The 15,420-nt window shown below is 37.1% G+C and overlaps 1 protein-coding gene across 4 annotated transcripts in view; it reads left to right on the plus strand.

Moving 5' to 3' along the window:
• DHX57 (DExH-box helicase 57) overlaps positions 1-15,420 on the plus strand; it is a 56,627-nt gene that overhangs the window by 26,642 nt on the left and 14,565 nt on the right. For all 4 annotated transcript variants that reach the window (XM_029232151.1, XM_029232153.1, XM_029232155.1 and 1 more), the window contains exons 10-17: positions 553-686; positions 1,603-1,657; positions 3,328-3,533; positions 7,368-7,484; positions 10,126-10,222; positions 11,277-11,450; positions 12,067-12,267; positions 13,655-13,931. In XM_029232151.1, coding sequence (XP_029087984.1) covers positions 553-686; positions 1,603-1,657; positions 3,328-3,533; positions 7,368-7,484; positions 10,126-10,222; positions 11,277-11,450; positions 12,067-12,267; positions 13,655-13,931 — 1,261 coding nt within the window. The remainder of the gene's footprint in view (positions 1-552; positions 687-1,602; positions 1,658-3,327; positions 3,534-7,367; positions 7,485-10,125; positions 10,223-11,276; positions 11,451-12,066; positions 12,268-13,654; positions 13,932-15,420) is intronic.

Below are 15,420 nucleotides of genomic sequence, written 5' to 3' on the forward strand. Positions count from 1 at the left end.
TTTAGGGGGGCAAGGGCTGAAACAGGGAGGCCAGTTAGGACATTGCTGTTCTGTGGTACATATTGTTCTACAACTTGGGTTTTTTTCACTAACAATATCTCTTAGAGATGTTTTCATGTCTGTATCTAGAGCTCTACTTTATTCCTTTATTCTGCCTCATGTTATTCCTTAGAATAGATGATATTGTCATAATTAACCATTTCTTGGTTGATAGACATTTTGGTAGTTTCCACTGATTTACAAACAATGCTATAATGAAAATCGTTGTATATACCTCTTTATGTACATGTAGATATCAAGAAGTGGAATTATCAAATGCAATGATGAATGCTGTTGGTATTTTGATTGGTACTACACTGAATTTAGTTTATTTGGTGGGAAATTGATATCTTTACAATATTAAGTCTTCACATCTAGGAACATGACACATCTTTCTATGAGTTATAAATTTTTTTCACATAAGTCTTACACTTACTTGAAATATGTCAAAGGTTATTAATTTTCATGTATTAAATTTGTTTGATCCTCAGATGTTTCTTTTATTTCCTCTAGTGACTTCTTACTGCTAGTTTTGAAAGACATTGTGTTGCAGAGACCAACTCTTCAAGTTATTCTGATGAGTGCAACTTTAAACGCTGAGCTCTTTTCAGAATATTTTAATTCCTGCCCAGTTATCACTATACCAGGTGATTAAAATCCATCATTAAATACGTATTGTCCTAATAAGCAAATATAATTATTTTAAAGTTCATTTGAGATATAAATGAATGAGTATTTATATCTGTTTCTAGAGAAGAATTGATTAGTTTATAACAAATAAAATCATAACCATATAATGAAATTATTGAAGAGGTAATGTTATATTCATTTGCTGGGAGATTTCAATTTATATGTGCTTTTTAAAAAAATGTCTAGGTTATTAGGATTTCTAGCAGTCTGTTGTGTTTAACATCAAAATGTGAGTTTATAATGGTAATCTATCATAAAGGGAAAAGTTGTATCTGTGTATAGCATATTTATTCATTGCTGGATTCTGCTAAACTTCTGGATATTGGTCCACTCTGGGAGCAAGTGAAATTGGATAGTCTGTGTCTTCTTTTGGTGCTTTCACAGTCTCATTGTGGGATTAATTTATCACCTTGGGCTTTGGTTTATCATTCTGCAGTTGATTGGTAAAGAACAATTTGGAAACACTCAGTGGTGAATAATTCGTTCTAGTTATAGAGGATATCGACAGTAGATTTAAAGATGAAATTATATGCTTGATCTAGAATACAATTGTTGACTGTTTAAAGGTCCCCTGCAGGGAAGCAGAGGGGGATAAAAAGGTTTAACAGATTTTTTTTAAAAAGAGGTTAAAAAAAGTCTTATTAGCAAATGATCATCTCTTCAACTATGCACTTCTGTTTTATTTACTAACTAGAATCTACTCCTTCCATTTTTATCATGAAAAGCTTTTTCTGAATACTTGTAAGACCACAGAGTAAATAGTACCTTACTGTGCCAAGCTTCGTTTTTAGACAATTTTACATATACAAACAGTTTCAAGATAGTTGAACGGGTATTCTGAGACTTTTCTGTTTTATTTTCTTGTTTTCCTAGGTCGTACATTTCCTGTTGATCAATTTTTTCTGGAAGATGCAATTGCTGTGACAAGGTAAGGAAGATATTAATTAAAGTTTGGGGAAAGTCCTTGAAAACAGAATTACTATTTTACCTCCGTGTGCCTGGATACTAATAAACGGGTTAACTTTTCTTCTAATTTTTCTATTTGAGCATTTTGTTTTCCCCTTTCAGCGAATATTTATTATACAAATTATTTGAATTCAAAGGCAATATTATATATTAAGAGTACTGACTCAGGAATCCCTCATGTAGACTAAGGACCTTGGGTGATAATGATGTATGGATGTCAGTTCATCAGTTTTAACAAATGTACCACTCGGGTTGGGGATATTGCTAATGGGGGAGGCTATGCGTAGGGCGGGGAGCAGGGGGTGTATGGGGAATCTCTGTACCTTCTGCTCAGTATTGCTGTGAACCTAAAACTGCTTTAAAAAGTAAAGTCTGTTTAAAAAATGATGGGGAATTCCCTGGCGGTCCAGTGGTTAGGACTCGGCGATTTTACTGTGGTATCCTGGGTTCAATCCCTGGTCGGGGAAACTAAGATCCCACAATTTTTGTGGCATGGCCAAAAAAATAAAATAAAATAAAAATAAATAAAAAATAAAAAATGATGGACCAAATCTATGGAGAATTTAACATGGGAAAAAAAGTACTAATTCTGCAGACAGACTACTAGTATTTAAATCCCTCTACTTACCAACTGTAACATTGGTGAGTAGCTTAATCTCTCTGTGACTTAGTTTCATCATATGTAAAGTGTGCATATTAAAAGTAGCCTCTTCAAGAGTTATGAGGATTAATTAATATTTGGAGTTAATACTTGCAAAGGGATTAGAACTGTGCCTGGCATATATCAAATGCTTTATATATGTTAGCTATTATTATCATTATTATTCTGCCTTCAAGGAGTTTGCAGTACATATGAGTGTATAAGTTCTGTACCGGATAGAAGGTGGTAATGTCTGTTGGATATCAACAGATTTCTCCCCTCTGAAAGCTCTGCTTCCTCTTCCTACTCTTTGACCTTGAAGATTCCCCAGGGTTTTATCCTTGCACTGTTTCTTCTCACTGTTAAATTCTTGCTTGGCTCTCTAAGACTCATGTGATTTCAGCTGTCACCCCTGTGCTGAGAACTCCCAGATTGGTATCTTCATTCCTGACCTCTGAGCTCCAGAATGGAAACAACTTTGATGTCTGACACCTTAAACTCAACCCAGAATTTTTTCTTTCTCTTTGCTCCTTCCATTCCTAATAAGCCCCCTCCTAATTCTACGTTATTTAATGATACAGTATTCTCAAGCTAAAAACCCTGAAACAGTGGCTCTCAAACTTCAGTGTGCAGTAAGCATACTTGGAGAGCTTATTAAAATTGTTGTTTTGTGGGCCCGATCCCACTTCCACTGAATGTGAATCTCTGGGGAAATCATCTTTCAGCTAGTTTCCCTGTCTTTTTTCTCTCACTTTTCCAAATTCACTGCCTCCAGAATTATCTTAAAACAGAGCCAAAAGCATTCCAGTGTGTTCCCCCCCAGCAATAGGGCACGGCAGACAGAATCCTGGACTGGTGGAAGAATAGCACTTGAATTGGACAGAAGCAGAGCAACGTTCTGCTGAATGAGCATGGAAAACAGGTGAATAGTGTCATTCCTCACCAACAGACCCGCATCCACACCCACACATTTCTTTGTCTTCTTTCCTCAGGTATGTGTTGCAGGATGGGAGCCCATATGCGCGCTCCATGAAACAGATGTCAAAGGAGAAGCTCAAGGCGAGGCGCAGCAGAACCGCGTTTGAGGAGGTGGAGGAGGACCTGCGCCTCTCCCTGCACCTCCACGATCCGGATTCCACCAAAGATGCTGTGCCAGATCAACAGTTAGATTTTAAGCAGCTCCTGGCCCGCTATAAAGGTAATGTGCTTCCTGGGGGGAATATTACAATTATGCCAAAGATAACTAGTTTTTCTCACGCCATGATCCAGAAGAAGAAAAACGTGGCTCTTGTTTCATAGTTACCTTGTCTTTAGTTCATCAGAACAACCTTAAACTTAGAAAAATAACAGTTCTAATACATATTAGATTAAAATTGTTATTATATTTACCAGTGGGTTTTTTCCTGATTGTAAATGTGTTCATTATAGAAAAATTGGGAGGTAGTAAAATATAAATTATATTCTTGAGTGTTTTGTAACTTTGCATTTTGATATGATTTCGAATTCAGAATTAAAAATTTGCAAGACTACAGTGAACTCTCATATATCCTTTACCCTGATTCACCAATTATTAACGTTTTGCTTCATTTGCTTTATTATTTGCTCTGGGTGCATATATATATTTTTTTCCTGAATGTTTTGAGCGTAAATTGCAGATATGATGCTCCTTAACCCATAATATTTCAGTATGTATTTCCTCAGAACAAGGACATCCTCTTACATAACAGTAGGATATGGGAATTCCCTGGCGGTCCAGGGGTTAGGACTCTGCCGCTTTCACTGCCGGGGCCCGGGTTCAATTTCTGGTCGGGGAACTAAGACCCCACAAGCTGCACAGCATGGCCCCAAACAAAAACAAACAATAGGACATGATCAAAATGAAAACATTTAACACTAATACAGTACTACTGTTTAATCCACAGTCCATATTCTAATTTTGTCAATTATTTCAATAATGTACTTTATTGCTATTTTTTAAGTGGTACAGGTCCCAACCGAAGATTACATATTGCATTCAGTCATCATGTGTCTTTAGTTTCTTTCTATCTGGAGAAATTTGCCAGCCTTTATTTTTCTTCTATGATTTACATTTTTAAGGAGTTTGGGCCAATTATTTTGTAGAATGTCCCTCTGTTTGGGTTTATCTAACGTTGCCCCATGATTAATTTTAGGTAATGCATTTTTAGAAAACCACAGAAACAATGTTGAGTCCTTCTCAGTGCATCATATCAGGAGGCACATGATGTTGGTTCGTCCCATTGTTAGCAGTATTGACTTTTTTTTATTTAATAAATTAATTTATTTATTTACAGCTGTGTTGGGTCTTCGTTTCTGTGCGAGGGCTTTCTCTAGTTGCGGCAAGTGGGGGCCACTCTTCATCGCGGTGCACGGGCCTCTCACTATCGTGGCCTCTCTTGTTGCGAAGCACAGGCTCCAGACACGCAGGCTCAGTAGCCGTGGCGCACGGGCTCAGTTGCTCTGCAGCATGTGGGATCTTCCCAGACCAGGACTCGAACCCGTGTCCCCTGCATCGGCAGGCAGACTCCCAACCACAGCGCCACCAGGGAAGCCCCCCAGCAGTATTAACTTTGATCATCTGGTTAAGGTGATGCCTATGTTTCTCCTCTGTGTAGTTACTGTTTATTCCCTTTGTAGTTAATTAAGTTAGTTGTGGAGAGAGATTTGAAACTATTTATCCTATAACATCCTCAAAATTTCACCCACTAGTTTTAGCATTTTTCAGTAGGCCTCGAAAATGACATCTCTTTTCAGGGCCCACCCTGTGCTGAGCATTTTTATATATGTTAGGTGCTCCCTCCTCCCGTGCCGGACTTCACGCAGCTTTGTTCCTAGATAGTCTTCCATACGTTCAGCTGGGCTGAACCCATAGAAACCCTAAGGTTACTACTTTTGCTTTCTTCCTAAAGCCTAGACAGGTCTCAGCTGCCTTTCCTGCTCTCTTTTCCGTGGACTGCCACCCCAACTCCTCTTGGTCCTTCCAAAAAAAAAAAAAGGTGTTTACCTTTCAAGGAGTAAGAGCCTCCAACCCCTGTTACTGTGCTTCTATAGCAGAAAAGGCAAGTGAGTTTTCCTTTTTCTCCTTCCACCAAAGATGCAGTCCTGCATGGGAAATGGTAATCATAAAGGAATTAGGGCATTAGCCACTTGTTCTGCTGTTTAGGAAGATATACGTGGCTCCCAAACATTTCACTTAATCTTCCCAACATCCTGAGAAGTAAGGTTAAGAGCATAGACGTGTATCTTACAGACCTGGATTCGACTCCCCAGGCTCTCATAAAACCAGTTATATGCAAGTTCCTCATCCTCTCTTTTCCTCAGTTTCCTTATCTATAAAATGCCGTTATTTAGGAGATTAAATAAGAATACAAATCCACAGCATAGTGCCCAGAGCTAGTAAGTGCAGATTTGTGATTCTCATGAAAATGTCTGACTCAAATGTGTTCTTTCTGTACATCATACCAGCTGACAATTCCCATTTCCTTATTCTATTAAATTAGTTAACAGGAAAATCTCTTTGGTTTCTCTTTTGAAATTCCAGAGTTTTCTTTAAGAATTATGACTGAATCTAAGCCACGGTCTTTCTGATGTCAAGCACAGAGATATCAGAGTTCAGAAAGCACCTCTGAGAACTCTTTTCTAAGGATTTGAGGTTGGGAAACCTGGCTCTACCACTAGCTTCTGTATGATGCTGGGCTGATTGATCACTTAGCTTCTCCGAGCCTCCTCTTTCCTATGAAACAAAGACTTTATCTAGTTGATCTCAGTGCTCTCTTTCAGAAAATTAAACAATGTTCCCTAGCTCGATTTTTAAAACTTTTTCTAGTTAAAAAATAATAATAAAAATCAGTCTTTTAAAATATATGAATGATTAGTAAAACCTGCCAAAGTATAAAAAAAATTTTTTTTAATGATTTTCATTTCCCTTTTTTTCAGTTAGCTGATTCTTTCTCCTTTTTGAAAAGTCTGGCTATTTGGAATCTTGGCAAATAAAAATGATTCCTGCTCTGCCATCCACACTTTTGCTTGTGTAGCTTATTTCTTCCTTTCTTTCATTTTTTACCAACATAGGGTTCATTCTTCAGAACAACATTGTTTAGCAACTGCTTTTGCCTCTCTTCAAGCTTTTCAGCAAAGCGTAAAAAGCTTCCCTTCCTTCATACCAACTACAGTTATTTTGCTCCAGTTAGGCTCTATTTCAGGTGATGGGTCATTAGAAAGAACTAAAAAGAAAAGGCAGCCATCTTCAGAGAATTTGTCTCCCCAGGCATATGCTGTTTGTTTTTAAAAAAGCTGAGGCTTCTAGTACAACACAAGGAAGTATATCTTTTACTAGGCTTCCGATGAATTAGAAGGAGATTGTAGACCCTGAACCTGAGGGTCGATGGGTAGACTTCAGGGGTATTGGTGAAGCCATTAAAATCACATGTATTTTTCAGGGAAGATTCATAACTTTTATGATTTTCCCAAGGAACTTAAAAGTCACTGTTATAAAGTTGCTGCTGTAAAGTCACTGTTGTAAAGTAAAGCTGTGGCCTCTGTGCACTGATTTTCACAGTTAACTGTTGCCTGGACTTTTGGCTGATCTGACTCACAAGTTGACTGAATCTGGAAAGGTTTTCTGAAATATATTTGATATATTTATATATCACATGTATTTGATATATATAGAGAGAATATACTGATATAATATATAAATATATTTAATATATATCTGAAATATATATAAAATATATTTTATATGATAGATAAAAGGGGAAGGAAAGAGAAAAGTTAAAAGTTGCTTCTCTCGGCCTTTCCAGCAGGGGCAGGAGCCTGCTCTTTGGGTCATTGTTCAAGCAAAAAGTGCTTCTAGTGAGCCTGTATTTTCTGAGAGACTGAAGGAAAAAAAATTCATTTCAGTACATTAAATGTGGACATCTGTGTTATTAAATCAAATCAAGACACCCACTTAGTTCCCAGGCATATTTTCTTCAATAAGGTATAACTATCCTGATTTTTACCTTTCTTTCAGGGGTTAGCAAATCAGTCATCAAAACAATGTCCATTATGGATTTTGAAAAGGTTAATCTTGAATTAATCGAGGCCTTGTTAGAGTGGATTGTGGATGGAAAGCACTCCTACCCTCCAGGTAACTGCTTCCTGTCTTAAGTGTGAGACGGCAAAGGGCAGGGAGTCTACTTCCTGAGATGGTGGGGATTGTGGGGACAGCCTCTCTTCCTGGAGCCCTCGCCCTGGTTCCTCACCTTTTCACCCCCAGGTGTGTGTACAGTTGCTTATTAGGTTTTTCAGGAGGAAATTTTACCGTTTACCTTTTGAGGAAGTTTTACCTTTTACCCACTGAGCAAAAAGATGTTAACAAGACAAAGTCCAAAATGAAGAAGGCTGAAAAGAAGGCCTGGGTGTCCACATGTCAACACTCAGTCCCTGGCTAAATGGGAGCCTAATAATGAGTGTTTGAATCATGTGAAGACTATACCTGGAGGCCACAGGGCAATGGGGTTAAGAGAACAGGCTTTGGAAAGTCTGATAAAATTCCCTGCTACTCCGAGCTCTGTTACCTTGGATAATAAAGTCCTTATCTTTTCTATGCCTCAGGCTCCTTGTTTGTAAAATGAAGGCAATAATAAATCCTCTATGTTGAGGATTAAAAGAAACCATATACAAAGCGCTTAGCACAGTGCCTGACATATATTTAATGCCCAGTAGCTACTACCCCTAACAAAATTATAGTTATGCTAGTATATTTATCATTGTTATTATTATCACTGTTACTACTACTACTCCCACTGTTATATCACAGAGCAATCCCTCCCTTCCCCTTGCTCAGTGTCTTCCCAGTGACCTCTTTACCTCATTTGTAGTCCGTTATCTCCAGAATGAATGTCCCAGATCTTCTCATAACTGAATCCTTCACATCATTCAGGTTTCCAACAAATGTCTTCTCTTCAGAGGAGTCTTCTCTGACCACCCTACCTGTTGTCTGTCCCCTCACTCTATCACAATATCCAAAAATGGTTTTCATTTTCAATATAGCACTCAACACTATCCAAAATTATAGTTCTGCTTACTGATGGTCTCCTTCAGTAGAATGTAAGCTCTTTAAGAATAAGAATTTCTTGTGCACCACTGTATTCCTCAGACCCTAGAACAGAACCTGGAATCTTTAGGTGTGGAGTAAATATTTGTTGCATGAACAGATGCAGCCGTTGTTGAGTGAAAATTAAGTGGAATCATAGATCAGAAAACTACATTATATGCTCACTACACAGTGCTTAATGACTGCCCTCTTCTGATTAGATCTTAATCATTATGTGGTATTTTCTAAGGAAACATGTGAGCCACATAAAATTATTGAAGTGCCTTGTTTCTCATTCCTTGGCAAATAGCCATTGTTGGCTAATGCATTAGTCAACTGGATTGAATATCTTATTTCATCCCAAAGGAAAAGACTATTACTGAAAAAAATCAAGTATAGCAGCCAAAAAGAAATGTTAGAAAATTATCTGAATTCAAAGCAAAGTTGATGTAGCGATTAGGCAGTTGGTGATGTATTTGTGAATATTAAAGATATCCTTGATACAGATGGCCAAGCCATGAGGGCAGAGCAGATCAGAAGGCACATAAAAATACAGACAAATTTTTTTTTCCATCCATATAGATTATTTTACCACTCTTAAATTTTGTGCTACTTTAGTAGAGAGAAGCATGGGGTATGTAATGGAAAAAGCATGGATCTGGTACCAGAAACCCTATATTTGTTTTCATACTCCCCTTTTATTAAGTTCTGTGACCTGACCATGTTACTGAGTCACCTTAAGGGTACTATTAATCTTCTTAACAGGTGGTTATGAGGATCAAATGAGCTAATATATGTGAACATTCTTTGTAAACTATGACGTATAGTATTAAAACCAACCTTGAAAGATAATCTTTTGTCCTTCTTCAGAGTTCAATTTTTGTAATAATTTAGTTTCCTTATTTACTTAGTGGGGAGAATAACTCTGATAAATTATTGGTCATGAGTTCCTTGTGGGCAGATCTTTGTTTTATTTTCCATTGTACCTAGCACAGAGCTGACAAAGACACCCAATAAATATTTGTGGGATTAAAGGCAGGGTTAGTGAAGACAGTGTCAATTTCCTCTGTGAATAAAGCACAAAAGGAGGTGACTATTGCTGAGTGACTGCTCTTGGCACAGAAATACACTATAATCAGTTATCACTGCTTATTTTCTTTAATGTAAAATTTTAAAGCCCATAAACCATTATTATGGCATGGTAAGTTAATATACTGCCTCTTCAACACATATCTAAATTTAGATTACCAGATTGGCTGCCCAATTATAGTTTCTTTTTCTCATTTCCAATAAAATGTTTATGGATTTTATTTACTAATGGGGAGAAGAGTCTTCCTGTCATATAAGATTAGAAGGATAACTCTTTCTATAGAAACAGAATGTCAGTGGCCAGTGCACTGAAGAAGTATGTTTAAAGAGCTTTGCTAATGATTCTTGTATAACGTAAGGCATTATATTTTTCTACACATCATTTCTTTTTCTGTTTTCGAAAGATATAGTACCTCATTCATTCTGTAGTTATTAAGTCAGAAAATATATTCTACAAGTTTGTTTTCCATTTAGTCCCCTGGGGACTTTACAAAGAAAAGAAAATTGTGAAAATCTCAGATTATTACATTTTTCGTTTAAAATTAAATCTGTATTAGTTTTTTCTTTTTCACATCTATCAGATTGATTCTTTTTATATACCCAGGTGCTATACTTGTATTTTTACCGGGACTAGCAGAAATCAAAATGCTTTATGAACAGCTACAGTCTAATTCTCTATTCAACAACAGACGTAGTAATCGGTAAGTTAATTGCTTTCTATATTCTTAATCATCTATTCCAGTTATGTGTGAAAATGAATAACCAGAAAGATCTCTTTGACTGTCATCACCCTCTTTCAACCCTGGTGTCACTGCTCAAAAATATGTTTGTTTATGCCAGCTGGGAATAGACAAAACAGTTTGTTCCAGGGAGTCAGTCATTTCCATTCCATTATATAAAAATGTTTCTCTTCACTTAGCGTAGTGACTCAGCAAAGTTGCATGTGCAGTTAACCCTAGAACAACACGGGTTTGAACTGCATGGGTCCACTTATACTTGGATTTTTTTCAATGGTAAATACTGTAGTACTACATGATACATGGTTAGTTAAATCCATGGATGCAGAACCACAGATACAGAGGAACCACATATACAAAGGGCCAGCTATAAATTATACATGGATTTTTGACTGCACAGAGGATTGGCCTTCCCTAATCTGTGTATTTTTTGAGGGTCAACTGTAATTTCATTTGCCAGATACTGGGGATTGGAGAAGCCAGTGTTAATAACAACAAAGAAATGCTACCATTTTGAGAAAAAATAATTTTCAGTGGTTCCTATTCCAGTAGTAAGACAGACTGGGTGTGTCTTCATATCGAAGGGGACACTACTTGACAGATGAACACCCCCTAGAAATATAAGACTCAAGTTTCTTAGCATACATGACTGTCTCTGTCTCTCTTTCTCTGAATTTAAAGGTAGGGAAAAAAATGATTCTTTGTTGGTTAGTGTGCTCCAGGCTTGTTACTTGTAGAATGTCAACTACTTAGTCCTCTTGATTATTTACTAGTGAATTACACTCCAGTTTTTCCCAAGTTGATGCAAGGTTTTTAGTTCATAGAACTGAGTAAATATTTTTTAAGGGTCAGAAAGAACTTTCCCATTTAGAAGACCTGGGCCTTGAGGACAGGTTGTGGAGAAGCTCCTGATTTTTGGAGTCACATTGTTAGTTTTAATAGAAATTCACCCATTATAACCCAATTTCAGTGTTTTGTACTAGAACACTAAATCCTTTTTTTTTTTTTTCTTTTTTAGATGTGTTGTTCACCCGCTTCATTCATCTTTATCCAGTGAAGAGCAGCAGGCTGTGTTTGTAAAACCTCCTATCGGTGTAACTAAGATTATAATTTCCACCAACATTGCTGAGACATCCATAACCATCGATGATGTTGTCTATGTCATCGATTCTGGGAAAATGAAAGAAAAGAGGTATCCTCTTTTGGTGATGTAAGAGAGGGGCTAACGATGCCTCATTTGGAGCAACACAGCTGTTAAAGGCTAATGCTATTAAGCTACATGGATCACGTTTGAAAAAATACTTTATGAAAACTCTGTAGATATGAGTGATTCTGTAGCTAGGATCATGAATCTTATATTCAAACAGAGGTAGAAATTTTAAGTTTTTACCTTAGAAATAATTATTTTTCCTCTTTTTCTTATATGCTTTACATGTGCTTGAATGAAAAAGAATTGGTATGGGAGGTGATGGAAATGTTAATTACCAAAAGGTTGGTAATCATTTCACAATGTATACATATATCAAAACATCACATTGTACACCTTAAATATCTGTAATTTTTATTTGTCGAAAATAAAATGAAAAAAAATTTTTTTAATTGAATAAAGAAACTGTATGTAGTATATAGTACAGAAACCATTTAAATTAGCACAAAGTGCTCCCACCACGGACTCAGCTACCCCAGAACATGCGGGACACTGTCCTTCTACAGAAGTAGGATGGTTCATCTGTTCTGTCCATGCTAAGTAAAATTTTGGCCACATTTTTATAAAGTAACTGCTTTTTACCTTTTCTTTTACTTTATAGATATGATGCCAGCAAAGGGATGGAAAGTTTAGAGGATACTTTTGTCTCTCAAGCCAATGCCCTGCAAAGAAAAGGTCGAGCAGGTCGTGTTGCATCTGGGGTCTGCTTCCATTTATTCACCAGCCATCACTTCAGTCACCAGCTTCTAAAGCAGCAGCTACCAGAAATACAAAGAGTGCCATTGGAACAGCTCTGTCTGAGGTACATCTTGATCCTTGTGTTCTGCTTCCGAAAGGTCCCAACGTTTCTCTCCCTAAGTTCCACGTTTTCTTTTTCTTAGTAGAAGATGTTTTGCTAGGCGTGGACTTGGATGAACTCATTCATTTGCAAAGAAAGAGCTCTTCAGTGTTGCCTTTACCATTCCTTTTAACTTTCTACACATAAAGATCTCTTGCATTGCAGAGGATGGCCCTAAAATAGAGCTTAAGAATACATTTATAAGTCAGGAAAGTAATCTAACTTATCAAGAAATTTCTGCTAGGGCAACACCAATATTAAATCATCGCAGGGGGAAATCTACACCCTCATTATCAGTTAGAACAAAGTGAACAAAAACAATTTGAAAACACCATTATTTACCTGATGAACAAACAAGAACAAATATCATAAAATAGGATTTAACGAATGAATGATTAAACTCAGTGTTACTGAAGCTGGAGAACCTTTGGTTCAACCTTTCTGAAACTTTGCGTAGCGTATATAAGAACTCTAAAACTAGGGGCTTCCCTGGTGGCGCAGTGGTTGAGAGTCCGCCTGCCGATGCAGAGGACACGGGTTCGTGCCCCGGTCTGGGAAGATCCCACATGCCGCGGAGCAGCTGGGCCCGTGAGCCATGGCCGCTGAGCCTGCGCGTCCAGAGCCTGTGCTCCGTCCGCAACAGGAGAGGCCACAACAGTGAGAGGCCCGCGTACCACAAAAAATAAATAAATAAATAAATAAAATAAAACTATCCATGCTCTTTGACTGAGTCATTATTTTGAGGGAGTATGCCCATAAAATGTTTACCCAAAGGGAAAAAAGTTACTTGTACAAAGATGTTACAGCTCTTCTTTTATCCAATAGGTGTATTTTGAGAGGCTTCCATCACATTAGTAAAAATGTAAAGGAATTATAAGTGAAATAAATAAACTTTATATATGTTAGATTTTTCTCTTTCGAAAATTGCCTAAATTCATAATTTAAAACAGCTTCTCAAGAGCTGTTACAAGGCAGGACACAATGCAGGTTAATTTTATAAACAATTATTATGCAATTTCAGATGTGGGAAAGAGAGTAGGTGGATCATTTGAATTTTATTTCATGATTTGAACCCACTGTTATAGAAAAAAGCATTTTGGAAGTTTATAGAGAGAAATTTATTCTGAATCTCAGTAAATTTCAGAATCTGAAAGTGTTTCTGTAACTTATTGCTAGGAGAAGTAAAAGACATAAGAGATTTTTTAAAAATTTATTTAAACTGGCATGGTTTGGTTTATGAAAGCATATATTTGGGAAATTATAAATTATTTTCATTCACAGAAGAAGCTTACCTCTTTGTGTCATCCCACCAGAAATAAAAATGACAAATTGTTTTGTTTTCTTTTTTCAGAATTAAAATTTTAGAAATGTTTAGCACTCATAATCTCCAGTCTGTGTTCTCTCGGCTCATTGAACCCCCGCACACTGATTCTCTCCGTGCCTCAAAAATACGGTTACGAGACTTGGGAGCATTAACTCCAGATGAAAAACTGACCCCTCTAGGGTATCACTTGGCTTCTCTGCCTGTAGATGTGAGAATCGGAAAACTAATGCTGTTTGGGTCTATCTTCCGCTGTTTGGATCCTGCTCTCACCATTGCTGCGAGTTTAGCTTTTAAGTCTCCTTTTGTAAGTAAACAGCATCCATCTGAACTGGAGTCCGTAAGTCTCTAAGGGGACCATGGGGGCTTCAGGGTTATGTGAGCCCCTAATACTTTTCCTGTGAGTATATTATATGTGAATCTTTCAGGCACAATGTGTCTTAACTTTTATTGGATCCTCAAAGAAATCCATGCCCCAAATAAAGATTAAGAACTAGAGAGCCAGCTTATTTAAGTCATCTAAATGTGCTTTTTATGTATCTGCTTTACTTGCTCATTATAGGAAAACCAGAAAAGCAAGCAAGCAAAAAGTGCCCCTTCCTGATTTTAAAAAACAATAAATATATTGGAGTACTTTTTTCAACAGCTTTATTGAAATATAATTCACCCATGTAAAGTATACAGTAGTTTTTAGTATTGTGCAGTCATCACCCTAGTCAGTTTTAGAACGTTTTTAATCACTTCATTAAAAAAAAAACCTCTTAGGGGCAGGACAGGAATAAAGATGCAGACGTAGAGAATGGACTTGAGGACATGGGGAGGGGGAGGGGTAAACTGGGATGAAGTGAGAGAGTGGCATGGACATATACACACTACCAAATGTAAAATAGATAGCTAGTGGGAAGCAGCTGCATAGCACAGGGAGATCAGCTCGGTGCTTTGTGTCCACCTAGAGGATGGGATAGGGAGGGTGGGAGGGAGACGCAGGAGGGAGGAGATATGGGAATATATGTGTATGTATAGCTGATTCACTTGGTTATACAGCAGAAACTAACACACCATTGTAAAGCAATTATACTCTAGTAAAGATGTGAAAAAAACAAAAAACCACCTCTTAGCTGTCACTCTCCTGTTTCCCTCCAACCCCCCATCCACTCCATTCATAGATAACCACCAATCTCCTTGCTATGTTCATAGATTTGCCTCTTCTGGACATTTCATATTAATGAAACAATATAATATATAGTGTTTTGTGATCGGCTTCTTCACTTAGCATAATGCTTTTAAGAGTCATCTATGTTATAGTATGTATCAGTGCTTCATTCCTTTTATGGCCAAATAATATTCCTTTGTATGGGTATACCACATTTCGTTTATCCATTCAGCACTTGAAGGACATTTGGGATTGTTTCCACCTTTGGCTATAAACATTGATATACAAGTTTTTATGTGAACATATGTTTTCATTTGTCTTGGGTGTATACCTAGGAGTGAAATTATTGGGTCAAATACTATTTAACTTTTTGCGGAACTTCCAGACTCTTCCAGAGTAGTGGCATTTTACATTCTACCAGCATTTTATCAGGATTATAATTTTTCCACATCCTTACTAACACTTGTTATTATCTGACTTTATTATAACTGTTCTAGGTGGTGTGAATTTGTGGTTTTTGATATGTATTTCTCTAATGGCTAATGATATTAAACATCTTTTCAGTTTCTTATTGTCCATTTGTATATCTGTCAAGAAATGTCTATTCAGATAGTTTGCTCATTTTTTAATTGGGTTATTTGTC

This window comes from Monodon monoceros, unplaced genomic scaffold, assembly GCF_005190385.1.
Source record: "Monodon monoceros isolate NGI ecotype Baffin Bay Population unplaced genomic scaffold, NGI_Narwhal_1 Super_Scaffold_19, whole genome shotgun sequence".
NCBI lineage: Eukaryota > Metazoa > Chordata > Mammalia > Artiodactyla > Monodontidae > Monodon > Monodon monoceros.